The sequence below is a fragment of the Callithrix jacchus genome, chromosome 22 (assembly GCF_049354715.1).
Source record: "Callithrix jacchus isolate 240 chromosome 22, calJac240_pri, whole genome shotgun sequence".
NCBI classification, from domain to species: domain Eukaryota; kingdom Metazoa; phylum Chordata; class Mammalia; order Primates; family Cebidae; genus Callithrix; species Callithrix jacchus.
In genome coordinates this window covers 31599821-31620563 of record NC_133523.1, presented here as the reverse complement: position 1 = coordinate 31620563, position 20743 = coordinate 31599821, and the positions used below count along the sequence as shown (strand labels likewise).

The 20743-nt window shown below is 52.5% G+C and overlaps 1 protein-coding gene and 1 pseudogene across 6 annotated transcripts; both read right to left on the bottom strand.

The window, feature by feature from the left end:
* Nucleotides 1–144: 144 nt before the first annotated feature.
* CD22 (CD22 molecule) lies at nt 145–19221 on the bottom strand. 6 transcript variants are annotated; one of them, XM_035285947.3, is made up of 14 exons: nt 19178–19221; nt 15438–15497; nt 14570–14953; nt 11572–11877; nt 9905–10171; nt 9493–9756; nt 7041–7298; nt 6572–6835; nt 6215–6478; nt 2779–2875; nt 2578–2653; nt 1969–2087; nt 1198–1282; nt 145–919 (listed from the first exon to the last, which is right to left on the bottom strand). In XM_035285947.3, the coding sequence occupies exons 2-14, from the start codon at nt 15469–15471 to the stop codon at nt 788–790; spliced, it is 2550 nt and encodes an 849-aa protein (XP_035141838.2). In that variant the 5' UTR covers nt 15472–15497; nt 19178–19221; the 3' UTR covers nt 145–787. The 6 variants fall into 6 exon arrangements, with proteins under 6 accessions (XP_035141838.2, XP_078215165.1, XP_035141839.2 ...); XM_078359039.1 differs by having other exon boundaries at nt 14570–14947; nt 19178–19217; XM_035285948.3 differs by lacking the exon at nt 15438–15497 and having other exon boundaries at nt 14570–14947.
* Nucleotides 17933–19219, bottom strand: LOC144580725 (uncharacterized; annotated as a pseudogene).
* Nucleotides 19222–20743: the final 1522 nt, after the last annotated feature.

Sequence of the window (20743 nt, the reverse complement as noted above, 5' to 3'; positions counted from 1 at the left end):
TCCTAACAAGACACTGGACTCTCTAATCTGCTGATTTGATCACTAAACCAGTGTGACTCCATTCCCTTCCCCACCAGGCCCCATTAAGCCTTCCCCCTCTGCTCTTCCCCACTCTGACTCCACAGACTGAAAAGCGTTCACTGGTTCTTTGAAGTGGCATCTGAGCCATTTTTATTGTGAGCTCTGTCTCCATCACATGTTTATCCACACCAGTGTGTCCATGTCAAACCCGGAGTTCCCGGAGGCGAGGAGCCGCTGTGGCATATGCTCCCCATGCAATGCCTCGCTTCCAGAGGAGAAGCCAGGCCAGGACTGGGCCCCTTCCTACCTTATTTCTGTTCTTTCCTGGGCTTACCCCCAAGAGGCAGAAACTGGGCGTAAGATTCGTGAGTGGGGATGTCAGATCAGGGGTAGCAGGCCAAAGAGATGGAGGAGGAAAGGAAAAATGATGACGGGCAGATCCCAGAGGGACACAAGCAGCTGGGGTGGGGTGGGGGTGGGGGTTAGAGGGACAGGTGGCAGCCTGTGGGCCGGGGGCGGGGCACAGGAAGGTGAGCATCTTGGGGCAAGCCTTTAGATGGGCTTCTGGGCAGCAAGGAGAGTGGAGGGTTGGGGTTACCCTCACTCAGAAAGACTGGCTCTGCGCCAGGCACAAGGTTCTCTGCAGTGTGTGTATGTGCAGATGTGAATGTGTGTGCGTGTGCACGAAGGAGGAAGCCGTGTGGTGGCGTCTGGGGAAGCTCTGGGACTTCCCTGGCCCCTGCTGCTCCCAGTAGGGCGTCCGGCGTCAGTGCTTGAGGATTACGTAGTCCACGTTTTCCGGTGCCTGAGGCCGCTCCCCGACCCCAAACCGAATCAGCTCCGAGTAATGAATTCCCTCATCCTCTGGAAAATCTGGAACCACGTTCTCATAGTCGTCCTGAGAAAGCCGCGTGGTGGTCAGCCTGGCCCTGCTGCCGCCAGCCTCCCACCGCTGCTTTCCTCCGAATCCTCTCCTCCATTCCACCCAGGGGTCCAAAAGCCCAGGCGGGCGTGCCGGCATCCGGGACCCGGAGGTGCCTGCCTGGCTCTCACCAGCTCTTCCGGAGCAACCGTCTCCAACACCCAACTTCTGCCATCACCTAAGCCCTTCCATGCGGGACCCCCCGCCGAGGCCAGGCCCCCGCCCCCAGCCTTCCACAGCCCCACCCTCCTTACCGCTTGCCGCTTCTGCAACACTGAATAAATGACTGAGTCATCGCGGTCTCGGGGAGGTCTCTGAATCTCTGAGGACTCTGCATCTCTGAGAAAGAGGGCAGATAGACAACCACACATGAAGCATTTCTCATGAACTCTCCTTTCTCTCTCTCTCCCTTTTTCTTTTTTCTTTTTTTTTTGAGACGGAGTCTTGCTCTGTCACCCAGGCTGGAGTGCAATGGTGTGGTCACCTCAACCTCCACCTCCTGGGTTAAAGTGATTCTCCTGCCTCATCCTCCTGAGTAGCTAGGGTTACAGGCACCTGCCACCATGCCCAACTAATTTTTGCAGTTTTACTAGAGACAGGGTTTCACCATTTTGGTCAGGCTGGTCTCGAACTCCTGACCTCCTGATCCACCCATCTCAGCTTCTCAAAGTGTGGGATTACAGACGTGAGCCACTGCTCCCCCAGCAGCACCCCAACGTCAGCCTCTTCTGTAAGACCTGCTGTCTCCCCAGTGCCCAAAGCTCACAGTAGGAGCTCTTGCAAATGTGTGTGGAGGGAGTAGGCATGAGTGTGTATCACGAGGTCTTGACCTCCGTGATAAGGATGGACTGGGCATGCGCACTTCTGGAGACTGGCCCTTACCCAGAGGCTTGTTATGGAGTGGGAATGAGGCGTGTATCGTGGTGCCTGGCATGGGCCTGGCACAAAGAGGGTAGGCAGGACAAGAGCTTTTCCTCTCACCTCCCCCTCAGGGTGCCGGGCCACCCTCCCAGTGCCCTCAGTACCCAGTTCGTGGTGTATCCGTCTCAGGAAATTGTAGGGTGGCATAGCTAATGACATCTTCCATCATCGGATTGTAGCATCCCAGGGAGTGGGGGCCTTCCGAGAGGGGGGCCCTTCTAACCTGGAAGGGAGGCGTGGGTGAAGTGCCAACCACCTGTTCCCCTACCCTCGTCCCCTTCCCTGTCCTCTGACAGCCCAGGTCTCTCCAGAGGACATTTTATTCCCCTCCTTCACCTCATTTCCCCACTTTGCTTCACAGTCTGCCCTGCATTCACCTTTCTCCCATTCTACTTTTGCCTTTTTTTTTTTTTTTTTTTGAGGCAGAGTCTGGCTCTGTTGCCCAGGCTGGAGTGCAGTGGTGCATTCTTGGCTTACTGCAACCTCTGCCTCCTGGGTTCAAGTGATTCTCATGCCTCAGCCTCCTGAGTAGCTGGAATTACAGGCATGCACCACCACACCCGGCTAATTTAAAAAATATTTTTAGTAGAGACAGGGTTTCACCATGTTGACCATGCTGGTCTCGAACTCCCAACCTCAGGTGATCCACCTGCCATGGCCTCCCAACGTTCTGGGATTACAGGCGTGAGCCACTGTGCCCAGCCCCATCCTACCTTTTTATTCCTCACAAAGAAGCTCTGGCCACTGGAATTCTCCTGAAGCCCCTGCTGGCTCTGTGTCCTCTCCCAACTGAGAAATAAAGGCACATGTGTGAGGGTCAGGGACTCCACAGGCTGGAGGCTTCAAGATGGAGCAACTGGACACAGGCCTCTGCCAAGGGAGAGAGGAGGAGGTGGGCGGTGGTAGGAGCTCACCGTTGCTGGAGCTTGAACCCACAGATCGCCAGGATGAGGATGGCCAGGCAGGACCCGAGAAACAGGGCCACTTGCCTGGCGATGGTCTCTGGGCTATCTGGGTGGAGAAAGAAAGGAGAGACCTTAATTAGCTGAGGAGCCAGTTCTGCCTGGCAGCCTTTGCCTGGAAGGCATCCTGGACTTCTCTCTGCAGCCAGCCCCGTCCTTCTCCCCTGCATGCATGCGAGAGGGGTGCAGAGGAAGAGGGCGACACCTACTCCTGCCTGCTCTGGGCCTCCTGTTAAGAGAGAGGCACTAATTCTGAGGAGCTACTTTTCCCACAGACGCGGCACGTCCAGAGCCTGTGACCCGCACCTGCATGAATGGGTGCAGCTCTTTATGGCAGTGTGGCTGTGTGATCAGCTCCAAAAATGCCCGTCTTCCACCCAGCAATTCCACGTGGAATGCATCTTGCAGCTGTCCTTGCAGGCATGCCCAAAACAAGAGGCTGCAGACCTTAGCCCTTAAGAGGGTGCTGGGAGGAAAACGTATGCAACCTTCATACGAAAGGGCTGCACGGCTCTGGGAAAAAGAGGCGGGTCTCAGGCTGTCTGCAAAGGGGAGACCCAGGGAACAGTTTTTTATATGATGGGGTGTGTCTGTGACATTTCCAGATATGTTCCAGATGTTTTCCTTTGGTCTTCGGCTGTGCTGGTGACAGTTCCCTACGTTGATTGATTGATTGAGACAGACTCTCGCTCTGTTGCCCAGGCTGGAGTCCAGTGGCATGATCTCGGCTCACTGCAACCTACGCCTCCCTGGTTCAAGAGATTCCCCTGCCTCAGCCTCCCAAGTAGCTGGGATTACAGGTGCACATCACCACGCCCGGCTAATTTTTATATCTTTAGTAGAGATGGGGTTTCACCATGTCAGCCAGGCTGGTCTTGAGCTCCTGGCCTCAAGTGATCCACCCGCTTCGGCCTCCCAAAGTGTTGGGATTACAGGTGTCGAGCCACTGCGCCCGGCCAGGTTCCCTAAATTTAAGGCCATGTTTCCAATCGTTAATCTGCAAAAGTACAATAAATTAATCAAATATGTTCTCTATGCTTCCAGACTCTTCTTTTTGTTATTGTTTTACTTTTAATGTGTATATATTTTGGTGTATTTTGTAGAGACCAGGTCTGGCTATGAGGTATAGGCTATGTTGTCCAGGCTGGTCTCGAACTCCTGGGCTCAAGAGATCCTCCCACCTCCGCCCCTCAAAGTGTTGAGATTATAGGTGTGAGCCACCTTGCGCTGCCTGCAGACTTTAGGCACCCTGTGTATGCACAGATACAGAACAATGTCCAAGTGGTATTATTCCATGGAAAAAAGCAAAGAAAAGTCCTGGGCAAAGTGTGAGCTCTGCCTGGTCTGTGTCACTAGGAATGATGTGTAGACACAGACCCCTGTATGTGAATTGTGCATGTGAAAAACACCCCCGGGGAAGGTGGGGCAACTGTGTGCAGTGGGGACCTGTGGTGGGGATGAGTCCTCGGGGATCAAGAGTGAGCAACATCTGTCTTTCCACTACTGACCCTTTCATGCTTACATTTTATATTTTCACCATGTGCTTATATGATCTGCTTAAAAATCTCCCAAGTCTACTACTCTGGAGGCCGAGGCAGGAGAACCACTTGAGCCCAGGGGGTCGAGGCAGGAGCTGAGATTGTGTCACTGCACGACAGCCTGTGCAACAGGGTGAGACCCTGTTTGGGGAATAAAAATCACTGACATCTTAAAGGATAAAAACAAGGAGTTGGGTGCAGTGGCTCACGCCTGTAATCCCAGCACTTTGGGAAGCCAAGGCAGGCGGATCACAAGGTCAGGAGTTCGAGATCAGTGTGGTCAATATGGTGAAACCCCATCTCTACTAAAAATACAAAAATTAGCTGGGCATGGTGGCACATGCCTGTGATCCAGCTGCTCAGGAGGCTGAGGCAGGACAATAGCTTGAACCCGGGAGGCAGAGGTTGCAGTGAGCCCAGATTGAGCCACTATACTCCACCCTGGGTGACAAGAGTGAGACTGTCTCAAAAAAACAAAAAAAAAAAAGGAAGAAGCAGAAGAAGAAAGAAGTAAGAGGAGGAAAAGAAGAAGAAAAAAGAAGAGGAGGAGGAGGAGAAAGAGAAGGAGGAGGAGAAGGAACAAGAGGAAGAAGAAAAAGAGAAGAGGAAAGAAGACAGAAGAAAGAAGGAGGAGGAGGAGAAGGAAGAGGAGGAGAAGAAGGAGGAGGAGAAGAAGGAGAAGAAGGAGGAGGAGGAGAAGGAGAAGAAGGAGGAGGAGGAGAAGGAGAAGAAGGAGGAGGAGGAGAAGGAGAAGAAGGAGGAGGAGGAGAAGGAGGAGGAGAAGGAGGAGAAGGAGAAGAAGGAGGAGGAGGAGAAGGAGGAGGAGAAGGAGGAGAAGGAGGAGAAGGAGGAGAAGGAGGAGGAGGAGGAGGAGGAGAAGGAGGAGAAGGAGGAGGAGGAGAAGGAGGAGGAAAGGAGGAGAAGGAGGAGGAGAACGAGGAGGAGGAAGAGGGGGAGGAAGAGGGGGAGGAGGAGGAGGAGAAGGAGAAGGAGAAGGAGGAGGAGGAGGAGGAAAAGGAGGAGGAGAAGAAGGAGGAGGAGGAGAAGGAGGAGGAGGAGAAAGAGGAGGAGGAGAAGGAGGAGGGGGAGGGGAAGGAGGAGGAGGAGGAGAAGGAGGAGGAGAAGGAGAAGGGGGAGGGGGAGGAGGAGGAGAAGGAGGGGAGGAGAAGGAGAAGGAGGAGGAGAAGGAGGAGAAGGAGGAGAAGGAGGAGAAGAAGGAGGAGGAGGAGAAGGAGGAGGAGAAGGAGGAGAAGGAGGAGAAGGAGGAGAAGGAGGAGGAGGAGGAGAAGGAGGAGAAGGAGGAGGAGGAGAAGGAGGAGGAAAGGAGGAGAAGGAGGAGGAGAACGAGGAGGAGGAAGAGGGGGAGGAAGAGGGGGAGGAGGAGGAGGAGAAGGAGGAGAAGGAGAAGGAGAAGGAGGAGGAGGAGGAGGAAAAGGAGGAGGAGGAGAAGGAGAAGAAGGAGGAGGAGGAGAAGGGGGAGGAGGAGAAAGAGGAGGAGGAGAAGGAGGAGGAGAAGGAGAAGGGGGAGGGGGAGGAGGAGGAGAAAGAGGGGAGGAGAAGGAGAAGGAGGAGGAGAAGGAGGAGGAGGAGAAGGAGAAGAAGGAGGAGGAGAAGGGGGAGGAGGAGGAGGGGGAGGAGGAGGAGGGGGAGGAGGAGGAGGAGAAGGAGGAGGACGAGGAGAAGGAGGACGAGGAGGAGGAGGAGGAAGAGAAGGAGGAGGAGGAGAAGGAGGGGGAGGAGAAGGAGGAGGAGGAAAAGGAGGAGGAGGAGAAGGAGGAGGAGGAGAAGGGGGCGAAGAAGAAGAAAGAAGAACCATCACCACCAAGAACAAGAGCAGGAAGAGGCCTTACAGTAGACAGTGAGGGTGCTGAGGGGCGAGTGGCCCTCGCCCACACTGTTGGTCCCCCGGCACCAGTAAGCTCCCGAGTGCTCCACCTCCACTGGCTCCAATCTCAGCGTCTGGCCGGGGTAGTGGAAGGTTCGATTATTCTGGTCAAACCAGGTGTAGTGGGAGATGGGAGGGTTGGCATCGCTCTCACAGGTCAGGGCTGCCCTCCTCCCCTCCATCACTTGGTTCCCTGGGCTCATGGACACACGCAGCCTCCGGGGTGCATCTGCACAGCGGGTGGGGGGAAAGGGGGAGGTCACCACCAGGCAGGTTGCTGGTCCCTGCTCTGCTCCACTCCCAAGCTCCAGCCCCCACTCACACAGCACTTGGAGCGGCCAGGGCTCAGATGCCGTCTGTCCTGCAGAGTTCTTCACCCAGCAGCTGTAACTCCCGGCGTCTTCTGGGGAGATGGAGTCAAAGTTCAGCTCACTCTCTTCCCCCAGAACGTTGCCATTTTTCTTCCAGAGGAAATGAACTTCTTTGGGATGGCTGCTTGCGAAGCCACATTGGAGGCTGACTGAGTTCCCAGAGTAAATCTCGGCAAGGGGCTTGATTTTCCGGACCCACACGCCTCTGGGGGCATCTGGAGGGCAACGGTCCCAAGCTGACCTCACCGTTCCCTGTCCCTCTTGCTGTCCCCAGGCCTCCCCTCCCCTTGGCCCTGAGGTCAGGCTCCTAACCCTCAATTTCGTCGAAGACACTGGCCCAGGCTCCAGCCTCGTCACCTTCCATCCCCATGTCCCAGCCAGGCTACCTCCCAGATCCCCCTGCCCAGCCCGGGGACTCACACTGGACATTCAGGGTGACCTGGGAGCCCCACGAGCACCAGTGGTTACAAGCTGCACAGCTGATGACGTTGTTGTTCCAGGCAATGTTTTGGATCTCCAGCACCCCAGACGATGACTCCTCCCGGGTGCTACCAGTTCTCCATGCATACCAGGTAACGCCGGGGTTACTGGAATTGTAGTTACAGGAAAGGGTCACCGTGTCTCCTTCTCGAATCGACGTGGGGTTTTGAATCACTGTGGTCACCTCCTTGGGAGGATCTGGAAGAAAACCGGAGACGTGAGTAAAGAACAGCCAGTTGTCCTTAGTACCCCTTCCCTCTTGCTTCCTCTTCTTCCACTACCTGCCCCGGGCATCCGCACAGGTCCTAAAGTAATTGAAAGGACGCTTGTGCTTCCTTTCTGCATCTGTGTGAGGACAGAAACCCTGACCTGGCTCTCCGGCCTGGCTGTGGTTTGGTGCAGGGGTCCAGAGCACAGCACCTGAGCCAGATGGCTGCTGAGAGGCGCACCGGCATGAGCTTCAGGTCTCAGTTTACGCATCTGTCAAATGGGGTCCTGAGGCTGTGCATGGTGGATCACACCTGTAATCCCAGCACTTTGGGAGGCCGAGGTGAGTGGATCACCTGAGGTCAGGAGTTCGAGACCAGCCTGGCCAACACAGCAAAGCCTGTCTCTACTAAAAGTTTTAAAACTTAGCTATGCATAGTGGTGCATGTCTGTAGTCCTCGCTACTCAGGAGGCTGAGGCAGGAGAATCTTGAACCTGGGAGGCAGAGGTTGCAGTGAGCTGAGATCCTGCCACTGCACTCCAGCCTGAGCAACAGAGCTAGACTCTATCTCAAAACCAAAAGGCAGCAGGGGTTGGGTGGCAGGAGGGGGGCATCCTGAGAGTTCGAGGGGGTGGGTTCCTAACCTCCTGGAATTGTTCCAAGTAGGAAATGAGATGGTGCCCTTAGAGGAGAGTGTGGTGTGGCAAATGTTGCACAAAGACCGCTGCGGCTGCTGTGGTCATACAACCAGCTGTCTGAGATGCTCAGGATGTGGGCACCCGTGTCCTGTCAGCACATATGACATCTGAGGGTCAAGGATCAAATCTATGCATTCTCTTTGTCCTGTGCTCTACTCAGTGATGAGATTCACTGTGTTAACCAGGGTCTCACAATGGAGGCGTAACGAGGCATGTTGCCCCAGTTCTCACCAAAAATTTCAAGGCCTCTTTTGAGACTCAGCCACTGCCTAGGGACACTAAGTCTCTGTGTCCCTCATGGAGTCCTGGTATCTTGCACTTAATCATTCTTTTTTTTTTTTTTTTTTAGAGACAGAGTCTTACTCTTCCATCCCCCAGGCTGGAGTGCAGCGGCACCATCTCAGCTCACTGCAAATTCCGCCTCCCAGGTTCAAGTGATTTTCCTGCCTTAGCCTCCCGAGTACCTGGGATTACAGGTGCCTGCCACCACGTCCAGCTAGTGTTTTGTATTTTTAGTAGAGACAGGGTTTCGCCATGTTGGCCAGGCTGATCTCGAACTCTTGACCTCAGGTAATCCACTCGCCTCAGCCTCCCAAAGTGCTGGGATTACAGGCATGAACCACCATAACTAGCCAATTTATTCCTTTTTTTTGAGACAGTCTCACTCAGTCACCAGGCTGGAGTGCAGCGGTGTGATCACTCGCTCACCGCAGCCTTGCCCGCCCCGCCTCAGATGATCCTGCCACCTTACCCTCCTGGGTAGCTGAGATTACAGGCACGCACCCATGAGAGGCTAAATTTTTTTGTAGAGATGAGGTTTTACCATGTTGCCCAGGCTGGACTCAAACTCCTGGCCTCAAGTGATCCGCCTGCCTCAGCCTCCCAAAGTGCTGGGATTGCAGGTGCAAGCCACCATGCCTGGCCCACACCTGTAATCCCAGCCCCAGCATTTTCTTTTCTTTTGAGACCCGAGTCTTGCTCTCTGACCCAGGCTGGAGTGCAGTAGCAGGAACACAGCTTACTGCAGCCTCACGCTCCTGGGCTCAAACGATTCTCCCACTTTGGCGCTCCCAGTAGCTGGGACCACAGGCACACACCACCACGCCCAGCTAATTTTTGCATTTTTTGTAGAAATGGTATCTCACTGTGTGTGACCCAGACTGGTCTCAAACTCCTGGGCTCAAGCGACCCTCCTGCCTTCGCCTCCCAAAGAGCTGGGATTGCAGGTGTGAGCCACCATGCCTGGCCTCATTCATTCAATAAGCATCTACTGAGTACCTTCCGTGAGCCAGGCCCTATGCTAGGAGCTGGGAACGCAGCTGTGAATAGCAACAAAGCCCCTACCCTGAGAAGCTGACATGTCAGGAGACCCTGGCTGCTCCTTGCTCTTGACTCTAGGACCCGGGAATGCCCTGCGCCCCATCTGCGTTCCCCCTCCCTGTGTCCATCGTCTCTCCCTAGAACCAGAGGCTGCATGGCTACTCACACTGGACATCCAGCTCAGCTCCCGGGCCCCTCTGTCCAGTACCAAGAAGGTTTTCTGCCACGCAGGAATAAGTCCCGGTGTGCCAGGGGAGGGCCTTAGGGATGCGGAATGTCCCCTCTGTCCTTCCCTGCACTTCTTTCCCGTTGTGGTACCATGTGTAATTTGTTGGAGGAGGATTGGCCTGTGATGCGCAAAGAAACTTGACTTCATTTCCCTCCACAGCCGGTGACGGGGAGATCTGAACGCTGGAAGGTTCTGGGGCATCTGGAAGACGGGGCAGAGGCGAATGGGAAGGTGAGGAGAGCACCCCCTCAACCTGAGCACATGGCCCCAAGAACCCCTGAGTCTCCCCTCTCCGGGTCCTCCCCTGCCAACTCCCTGCCTGGCCCACCCCCGGCTCCAAGGGCCTCACACTTCACTTGTAGAACCACTGGGCCTGACATTCCTGTGCCCACGTCATTGGAGGCCTGACAGCAGTACGTCCCACTCTGGTGCTTGGTCACTTCCGGCAGCTGTAGCGTGAGTGTGTTCTGTCCCTCCAGCAGGGCCCCATCCTTGTGCCAGGATACAGTCCTGTAGTCCGGGTTGCTGCTGCTGACCTCGCAGGTCATGGTCACAGAGTCCCCCTCCCTTACCGTGGGTTCACTGGGAGTGACATTGATCTTCAATTGCGGGACGTCTGGAGGAGCAAAGGGGCAGTCGGGAGGGGGTGGGGAATTCTCAGAGGGCAGAATGTGGGGAAAGGACTTTTATTCTGACCAAGCGGGGACCCAGGTCACAGCCTGGTCACGGCCTCCTAACTTGGCTTTCAGCTTCCCCCTCCCACTTCCTCTGCCTGCTGGTCTCCACCAGCAGCATGCAGGGTTCCTCACACCATCCACCAGACCTCGCCAATCCTGCGGGAAGCCACAAGTGGGTTCCACGCGTTGCACAGAATCCCAGACCCTCACTGCAGCCCTTGGGATCCGGAGTCCTGCTCCATCTCCTGCCTCCTGTCCTGACATGTGGCCCTCAGCCTCTGAGATCCTCCCACTCCCAGCTCCTGCCTCAAGCCTTTGAACATGCTCTTCTCTTCCCCTGAAATCCTCCTCTCTCAAATATTCGCTGGCCTCAGCCCCTCCCTCTGTTCCAATCAGCTGAAGTGCTCACCTTCTTAAAGAGATCTCTCTCTATCACTCCCCTCTCCCAGCCTTATTTTTTCCTAATACACAATCTACCTACAATAATGTTGTATATTTCTTTGTTAACATTGCTTTGTTCCATATCCTAATGTCTTGGCTCGTGCTCTGTATTTCTTTGTTAATCCATTTGTTGTCTGTCTCTTTCACTGCAGTGCTGGCTCCGTGTGGGGCAAGAGCTTTGCTCACTGCTGCACCCTGCCCCCTGCCCTGTGCCCCCCCCCTCAGCTGGCAGCCCTAATAAGGCCTGGAACCTAGTAGGTTTGTGATACATATTTATTGAATGAATGAGGCACAAAATAAAAAATCCCCCCCAAGAGGGAAACAAAGAGACCTAATCAGATAATCCCCAAATCATGTCGCTGCTTGAGGATGGACCGTTTTTTTTTTTTTTTGAGATGGAGTCTGGCTCTGTTGCCCAGGCTGGAGTGCAGTGAGTGGCAAGGTCTCGGGTCACGGCAACCTCTGCCTCCTGGGTTCAGGTGATTCTCCTGCCTCAGCCTCCCGAGTAGCTGAGACTACAGGCACGCGCCACCACGCCTTGCTAATTTTTTGCATTTTTAGTAGAGATGGGGTTTCACCATGTTAGCCAGGATGGTCTCCATCTCCTGACCTCATGATCCACCTGCCTCTGCCTTCCAAAGTGCTGGGATTACAGGTATGAGCCACCATGCCTGGCCAAGGATGGACTATTTTATTACGTTAGGCTAAATTGAATCAATTTCCCAAAACCCCAGGACTGACAAGGCGGGTGGTGCCAGAGGGAGGTCAGTGTGACCGGGGCGCGAGGACACCACTGTCTGTGCAGGCTTCCCCGTGTCCTGGGTGCGTGCTACCTGAGGGGCTGGGGAGAAGGTGACAAAGACCCTGCCCTTCCCATAGGAGTGTTGGGGAGACTCACGCTTCACATTCAGTTGCACTGTGTCTTTGGAGAGGACCTTCCCTTTCGCATCGTGGAGCTGGCAGGTCACGTTCTTCCCGTGGTGACTCCACTGTGTCCTGAGCTTGAGCTCGCTCCGGGTGAAGACAGAGTCAGGGACCAAGGAGGTCAGGGTAACAACAGACTGTGTCATTGAATCCCCCTCCAGGAACCACTGCAATCGGATCTGATACCCATAGCAGGAGAAATTCAGCAAGCAGGTCAGAGTGATTTCCTGGGATTCTTGAATTTCTGGAGGGAGCTGGATATGAGGTGGAAAGGGCTTTTCTGCAAAAGAACAGAGACCGTGCTGGAGCCTGGGAGACTAGATGTCTTGTCCCAGATCACCCCTCAGGAACCCCTTGCCACTTCATTCCACCTCTCTCCAGTCCTGCTGTTTTTTTGGGGGGGGAGGGATGGAACCTCCCTCTGTCACCCAGGCTGGAGTGCAGTGGTGCGATCTCAGCTTGCTGCAACCTCCGCCTCCCCAATTCTAGTGGTCCCTCTGCCTCAGCCTCCCAAGTAGCTGGGATTACAGGCACCCACCACCATGCCCAACTAATTTTTTGTATTTTTAGTAGAGACAGGATTTCACCATGTTGGCCAGGCTGATCTTGAACTCCTGACCTCAAGTGATCCTCCTGCCTTGGCCTCCCAAAGTCCTGGGATTACAGGTGTAAGCCACCACGCCGGGCCTGTTTTTTTTTTTTCTTTAGAGACAGGGTCTTGCTCTGTCACCCAGGCTGGAGTACAGTGGCACAATCCTAGCTTACTGCAGCCTCGACCTCCTGGGCTCAAGCAATCCTCTTATCTCAGTCCCCTGAGTAACTGGGACTACAGGCATGTACCACCACATCTAGCTAGATTTTAAATTTTTTTGTAGAGATAGGGTCTTGCCATGTTACCCAGGCTGGTCTCAAACTCCTGGGCTCAAGTGATCCTCCGACCTCAGCCTCCCAAAGTGCTGGGGTTACAGGCAGGAACTACTGCACCCAGCCCAGTCCTGCTTTTCTCCACTTTGAATCGCTTTTGCTCACTTGAAATAGTCTCTGAAAGGCCTTGACCACACTAAACGTCCTTGGGAATTGTAATCTATGCTTCTTTCATTCTCATTGACGGATGTGCGCTTTCTGAACGATGCAAGGTTGTACTCCCACCACCTCTAAGTGTATTTTACCAGTTTAGTTCCTGTGCTTTTTGGCTTTGACAACCTTGTGTTGGTTTCCTGGCTTCATTCAGTATTGGAGCCATCCAAGCATGGCATTCCTTTAGTGGGGTGGCTCTGCGTGCAGCCAGCCTCAGCTTTCCCCCAGGCTGGACCACCCATTTCAGACAGCGGGGTCTGGAGCTACATCACCCACCCCAAACTTAAGGCTGCTCAGAACTACCCATCCAGGAAGCAGGATGCGGAACAGAGTAAGCACACTCCTAGGGCAGAGACCCCACACCTGTGTTTGATGGGTCAAATCTGCCCCTACGTGTGCGGTGCTATAACTGAGCCTGTGTTATAAACAAAGTTAAGATGTTCATTTTACTTCTTTTCTTTTCTCTTTGTCCTTTCCTTCCTCCAAGCGTGATTAGTTGCGTTTGGTCATTTCAGTAGCAGGTAACCATTAATTCACTAATAATTGATTAATTTATATCCTCACCTCCTGGGGGCGGTCTGCAAGATAAATGAACTTGTCTTTCTTTCAAAGAACAATGATCCTTAGGTCTCACAGACCTCCTTGATGACATACAGAAATTTAATGAGCCAAGACCAGGTGCGGTGGCTCATGCCTGTAATCCCAGCACTTTGGGAGGCTGAGACAGGCAGATCACAAGATCAGGAGTTTGAGACCAACCTGGACAACATGGTGAAACCCCGTCTCTACTAAAAATATAAAAATTAGCTGAGCGTGGTGGCAGGCGCCTGTAGTCCCAGCTACTCGGGAGGCTGAGACAGAAGAATCACTCAAACCTGGGAGGTGGAGGTTGTGGTGAGCTGGGATCACGCCACGGCACTCCAGCCTGGGTGATGACAGAGCAAGACCCTGTCTCATAAAAAGGGAAGGGAGGCCAGGCACAGTGGCTCATGCCTGTAATCCCAGCACTTTGGGAGGCTGAGGAGGGTGGATCGCCTGAGGTTGGGAGTTTGAGACCAGACTGACCAACATGGAGAAACCCTGGCTCTACTAAAAATACAAAATTAGCTGGGCGTGGTAGTGTATGCCTGTAATCCCAGCTACTTGGGAGGCTGAGGCAGGAGAATCGCTTAAACCTGGTAGGTGGAGGCTGCCGTGAGTTGAGATCAAGCCATTGAACGCCAGCCCAGGCAACAAGAGTGAAACTCGATCTCAAAAAAATAAAAAGAAGGGAAGGGGAAGGGGAAAAGAAGAGAAAAAAAGTAAAATGAGCATCTCGTGATTTTTATAAGGTAGGTTCAGTTATGGGATTGCACACGTAGGGGTGGATTTGAGCCACTGAACAGGTCTGGAGCTGAGGGAGTGTGGTCACTCATTTTCACACTAGGTTTCCTTGGTGGGCAGCCCTGAGCAGCCCCATGTTTGGGGTGAGCGATGAAACTTCAGACCCCGCTGTCTGAAGGGGGTGGTCCAGCCTGGGGAAGAGCCGAGGCTGGCTGCACACAGACCCACCCCACTAAAGGGATGTGGTGCTTGGATGACTCCAACACTAAGGCCAAACACAAGTTTGTCACAAAAGCTGAAAACTACATGGTGAGAAAGAAAGAGAGAAAGATTGGAAGATCCGACAACCTTAGAATACAGGTCCCGGAAGGGCAGGAGCTGTGGGTGAGGTGGGACGCCTGAGGTCCCGCAGCTCCGTCTAGTGCTGCTACCTCGCCATCACCACCCGCCAGCGACCCCTGCCTGAGCCCTGCAGGCAGCTCAGTTTGTGAGCTCCGTGCCAAGAGTCAGGTGTTATCTGCCCCCAGCTCGCCCCTACCCAGAGCAGAGGACCCACTCCCCGCAGGCCTTACCAGAGACACTGAGGTGTGTTTTTTCCATCCATTTATTATTTTTCTTGGATTCCATCCTCAGCCCCAGCAGACCACTGTCATTGGCGTATACCGGGTTGATTTTCAGTGTGCAGTTCTTCCTGTCAGGCTCCAGGAATTGCACCCTTTGCTCAGAAGGAAACTTTCCATCCTCTTTGTTTTCATAGAGTATGGTCCCCTCGAAGCGCTTGGTTTTGTCGTTATAGTTAGGATTGTGGAACAGGACAAACGTTTTCAGAGCATCATCGAAATCTGGGATTCTGTAGGTGCAGGGGATCCAGACGCAGGCCCCCTCCCAGGCGTAGAGGGCTTTGGGATGCTGAAATTGCCAATCACTTGAGGCAGAGAAAGCCAAGTATTCTGGAACTCACCACAGTGATCAGAAAGCATTATTGAGGGGGCATGAGAGCCTTCTTTTAAAAACTATTCTTTATTTTTAAATTTGTTTAATTTTTCATTCTTTTTAGAGATGGGAGGGTCTTGCTATGTTGCCCAGGCTGGTCTTGAACTCCTGACCTCAAGTGATCCTCCCGCCTCAGCCTCACAAAGTGAGGTCACAGGCATGAGCCACCGCACCTATCCGAGATCTTTCAAAAGACTAAAGAATTCCCTCTGGAGATAGTGGGAGAGATACAGAGAGTCACAAAGACAGCAGGATGCAAAGAGAGAAGCGTATGTATATATGGGAAACATACATATTTGTATGTATATTTGTACGGACATTTATCTACACACACTTGCCACCCCTACCCTACCCTATGTTGACACCTCTCAGCCCAGGTCTTTCCTGCTCCTCCAGTGCCCACTGACATCCCAGAACCCCAGTACCAGCCCAGGCCACAGTCCTTACCCAGGAACAGGAACCAGGGGCCGAGGAGATGCATGGTGTCGTGTCTGGGCGGAAGGAAGCCTGAGCAGGGGAGAGTTTGTCTTTGAGGCGTCTGGTGGCTTACTTCTTCCACATGGCTTTTCTTGCTCACCCACTGAGCTCTGACCCTTCCCCTGGATTGGGGAGGACTGGGTCTGTATGGCATTTGGGATCCTCATGGAGTTCTTTAATTTTTGGGTTGTTTTTTTTTTTGAGACAGAGTCTCACTCTGTCACCCAGGCTGAAGTGCAGTGGTGTGATCTCAGCTCACTGCAACCTCTGCTTCCCAGGCTCAAGTGTTTCTCTGGCCTCAGCCCCCCAAGTAGCCAGGTAAAGGCAGGTGCCACCACGCCCAACTAATTTTTGTATTTTTAGTAGAGATGGGGTTTCACCATGTTGGCCAGGCTGGTCTTGAACTCCTGACCTCATGAACCACCTGCCTCAGCCTCCCAAAGTGCTGGGACTACAGGCATGAGCCACTGCTCCTAGCCCAGAGTTTTTTCTCCTTCAACCTGAGAGCTCCATGGCTCTCTCTCTTTCCGGAACTTCTTCCTTTCTTCCTTCATTCCTCCCTTGCTTCCTTTTTTTCCATCCATTCATTCATCCATCTCTAATTTTATAAGATTTCTGCCCAGGTCTCAGGCTTTGAGTGGCACCAGACCACTGAGTGCCTCAAATGTCAAGCCCTGGATAACACGGAGCTCTCCCTGGTACTACTCATCAAGGATTATACTCAGGGACAGACATGGTCAAAATTTGGTTTGAAAGATCAAGTAAAAGAGAATTCTAAAGCCAGTAACAAAGTATAGGTTAGCCGAGCACAGTGGCTCATGCCTGTAATCCCAATACTTTGGGAGGCCAAGGCAGGCATATCACTTGGGGTCGGGACTTCAAGAGCAGCCTGGCCAACATGGTGAATCACCATCTTTTTTTTTTGGTTTGAGACCGAGTTTCACTCTTGTTGCTCAGGCTGGAGTGCAATGGTGCGATCTCAGCTCACCCCAACCTCTGCTTTCAGGGTTCAAATGACTGTCCTGCCTCAGCCTCCCGAGTAGCTGGAATTACAGGCATGCACCAGCATGCCTGGTTAATTTTGTATTTTTAGTAGAGATGGGGGTTTCTCCATGTTTGTCAGGCTGGTCTTGAACTCCCAACCTCAGGTGGTCCACCCGCTTCGGCCTCCCAGAGTGCTGGGATTACAGGTGTGAGCTATGGCACCCAGCCCAAAACCCCATCTTTACTAAAAATACAAAAAAAAAAAAAAAAATCAGCCAGGCATGGTGGTGCACACCTGTAATCTCAGCTACCCAGGAGGCTGAGGCAGGAGAATTGCTTGAACCCAGGAGGTGGAGGTTGCCGTGGGCCAAGATCTCACTACTGCACTCCAGCCTGGTCAACAAGGCAAGACCCTGTTTCAAAAACCGCAACAACAACAACAAAACCCCAAAACACACACAAAAAAAACAAAGTATAATGCCAGAAGAGCATTTTGAGGGGTCTGGCAGGTCTCGGGAGAATGTGGTCCACAGGTCCCCCTCAGATGTCCCACAGGCCAGGCAGGAAACAGAAATCAACCAGGTGGTGACAAAAGTTGTGCCTCCTCTAAAGGTGGTGGCTGTCTCAGTTCCATCCAGTTATTGCCAGACAGAACCTGACTGAGCTCACACTGTCTGATCTTCCACTGTTTTAAGAGAAGAAGCCAAGCTGCTATGTGGAATGTCCTACTTCAGAAGAAAAACAGACCAGGAGAGGTGGCCAAGGTGGGAGGATTACTTGAGGTCAGGAGTTTGAGACCAGCCTGGGCAACATAGCAAGACCTGGTGTCTACAAAAAAATTTAAAAACTAGCCAGGCATGGTGGCACACACCTGCAGTCTCAGCTAATCAAGAGGCTGAGGTGGGAGGATCATTTGAGCCCAGGAAGTCAAGCCCATGGTGATCTCCCCACTGCACTCCAGCCTGAGCAACAGAGCGAGACCCATCTCGAAAAAAATAAAAATAAATAAACTAAAAATATACAGAGCTCGTCCAACAAAACCTGTCTGTGGGTTAGGTTTTGCAACTGCTGCCCATCTCTCTCTTCCTCTATGCAATGAACATGTCCTCTATCATCCCTGACCTCTGCACAGAGTTATATTTACATAGAGTTAAATTTAAGTCCCAATTTACATGATCATGTCCCTCTGTGCTGGCCCCCGGGGACCCCGAAGGATGTGACAGCAGAGTGTGTCTCCGGTCTCAGCACCAACCCAAGCCCCTCCCACTCACCCGCCAATGTTTCCCAGGCATCGGTGTTCCCCTTTCTGTCTGTTTATCTCTTCTGGCCACATGGGGCCAGGCTGGTTTCAAACTCCTGACCTCAGGTGATTCGCCCAACTTGGCCTCCCAAAGTGTTGGGATTACAGGCGTGAGCCACTGCACCTGGCTTAAGTTAGATTCCTTACTGCAGGGCATTAAAACCCTTTTAGTAAACTCTATCTATACAATGAATCTCTAGATGTGGTGACTCGAGTATAGTATAATAGATTGTCCACACTTCTTCAGCCATGGGATCTATTTTACATGCTGCATAAAAAACTTTGCAGGGCTGCAGGGCCAGTGCTCTTGGAAATCCCCTTAAGTTTCCCTAAGGGGTAACAAGGGAACCTGTGGCAAGGACTAGACTCCATTCCATGCAGCTGAGACTTGCCTCCAGGAGCCGGGCCATTGTGCCTGCTCTGCCAGCACCCTCTAGCCACACCCTCCTCTGGGCTGGGCTGGAGTATCCCAGCAGGAGTGGGAGATGGGTACCTCCAAAGCAGGACTGTGCGCTGCCTCAAGGCGCTCCAGGAGTCTCTGGAGCACAGGAGGAGGGCCCCAGGCCCAGGAATGGAAGGCTGAGTATTGAGCGCAAATTCTGACGTGTGTGATATATCATATTGTTTGCTGAGGGCGGTGGCAAGGAAAACCTAGTCAGCCCCGTAAAGCAGAAAACTGCTTAAGACGTTCTAAAGCAGTAACCAATATGAATATGTCTCACACCAGATGAATTAGTTCTTTGAACACAGGATATGTGATTCTTTCCTCTGTTCCCTTATAAAGAGTATTTTCTAGTTTATCTTTAACCTATAGTGAACATACACTAGCTGCCTGGTGAGTTTATCTTTAACCTATGAAAGAGCAAAGAGCATCTGCTTGTTAAACTTGTCGCTAGAACGTAAAGAATAAATACATGGGTCAGAGACTGCTCTGGGCTCCCAGCTGGAAATGCTGTAAGTCCCCTGATGTCTCACCTTTGCTTTCTATCTCTGTGTGTCTGTTTCTTAATTCCTGCAGTGCCACCTGGGTTGGGGTCTCCACAGCCAAGCTGGTCTTGGCAGCTGAGGGTGGGGTGGAGGTTAGGGAGAGCAGTCATTATGCACAGAGGCTCAGGACAGGGCCATGCTGTCCAGACCTTCTCAGCCCTGCCTTGTTGAGGGCCTTGCAGAATCTTGGGGCCGGCCTCCCTGGCTCCATTCTTCCTTCCTGGGCATCCAATAACTTACCCTACTCTCGGAAAACTCACCAGGCCTGGCAAGGTGGATACTCAGGACAGGGGTCTGTCTAAAACCTGTTGTAACACAGGTAAGAGAGAGCCAGGGAGGCCCCCGCTGTGTTCCCAGCTCTGGGAGGTAAGCCTGGCCCAACTGCTGCTCCATAATAACTTGCCTGTCAAATGCAAAATAAAAGCAAAATGGTTTTTACCTGTTTCCGCGAGTCTTCCCTCTTCAGGGACCCTGGCAGCATCTGAGAGTGAAAGGAGAAGTACAGTAAAGTCTCTGGTCAGAGAGGTTGACCTTCCACGGCCACACCCCCTGCTTCTCTGTGGCTCTGCGGGGGCCTGGGGAGTGGAGAAGAGACGATGGAGGGGATGCGGGCTGGGACTCAGATTGGAAGACTAGAATATCTACGGGCAGTTATTCCTTTCCGTGCCTGGGTTTGCAATATCAGATCAGAACAGGCTTCTCCACAACTCCCCTTTACCCAGCTCTCAGGAAATGTGAGTGACTCAAGCCAAGCAGGAGGACTGCCAGCTCGCTGAGAAAGGCACGAGCCCACCTGAAAGTATTTGTAGTTTAGTGACACCATCCAGTTACTACCACTTCCACTACTTTCCATCACAGGCATAAATGATGGGGAATCTGGACACCTGCACGGAAGCTTCAGCAGCCCCCAGGCGCTGAGGGAGGAGTACACAGATATCGAGAAGGAAAAAGATCTTGGCCGGGTACCGTGGCTCATGCCTATAATCCCGGCACTTTGGGAGGCTGATGCGGGGGAATCACATGAAGTCAGGAGTTCGAGACCATCCTGGCCAACATGGTAAAACCCCGTCTCTACTAAAAATACAAAAAAATAGCTGGGTGTAGTGGTGGGCACCTGTAATCCCAGCTACTCTGGAGGCTGAGGCAGGAGAATTGCTTGAACCTGGGAGTCAGAGTTTGCAGTAAGCTGAGATCATGCCACTGCACTCCAGCCTGGCAACAGAAGGAGACTCTGTCTTAAAAAAAAAAAAAAAAAGAAAGAAATATTTGATAATAAAAAAGAATGAGGTACTGATAGGTGCTATAACATGGATGAACTTTTTATTTCTTTATTTTCTGAGATAGAGCTTCACTCTTGTCACCCAGGCTGGAGTGCAGTAGCATGATCTTGGCTCACTGCAACCTCTGCCTCCAGGGTTCAAGCGATTCACCTGCCCCAACCTCCTGAGTAACTGGGATTACAGGTGCACACCACCACATTCAGCTAATTTTTCATATTGTTAGTAGAGACAGGGTTTTACCATGTTGGCCAGGCTGGTCCTGAACTCCTGACCTCAGGGGATCCACCCACCTTGGCCTCCCAAAGTGCTGGGATTACAGGTGTGAGCCCCCGCACCCAGCAATGAATGAACTTTGAAAACATTAAGTGAAAGAAGCCAGTCACAAAATGTTACATATTGTGTGATTCCATTCATATGAAATATTCAGAAAAGGCAAATCTGTAGAGACAGAAGTAGATTTTGTGGTTGCACAGGGCTGTGGTGGGTGGGGAATGTGAGGAAAGAAAGTGTGACTGCTCATGGGCATGAGGTTATTCTGGGGTGATGAAATGTTCTAAAACTGGTTGTGGTGATGGTTGTAAAACTCAGTGAACAGACTCAAGACCATTCAGTTGGACATTTTACATGGGTGTGTTTTATGGCATGTGATGAATCATATCTCAGCAAAGCTGTTATATATGCAGCATATATGTAATATATGACAGCTTTACATTCTATAGTGTGTG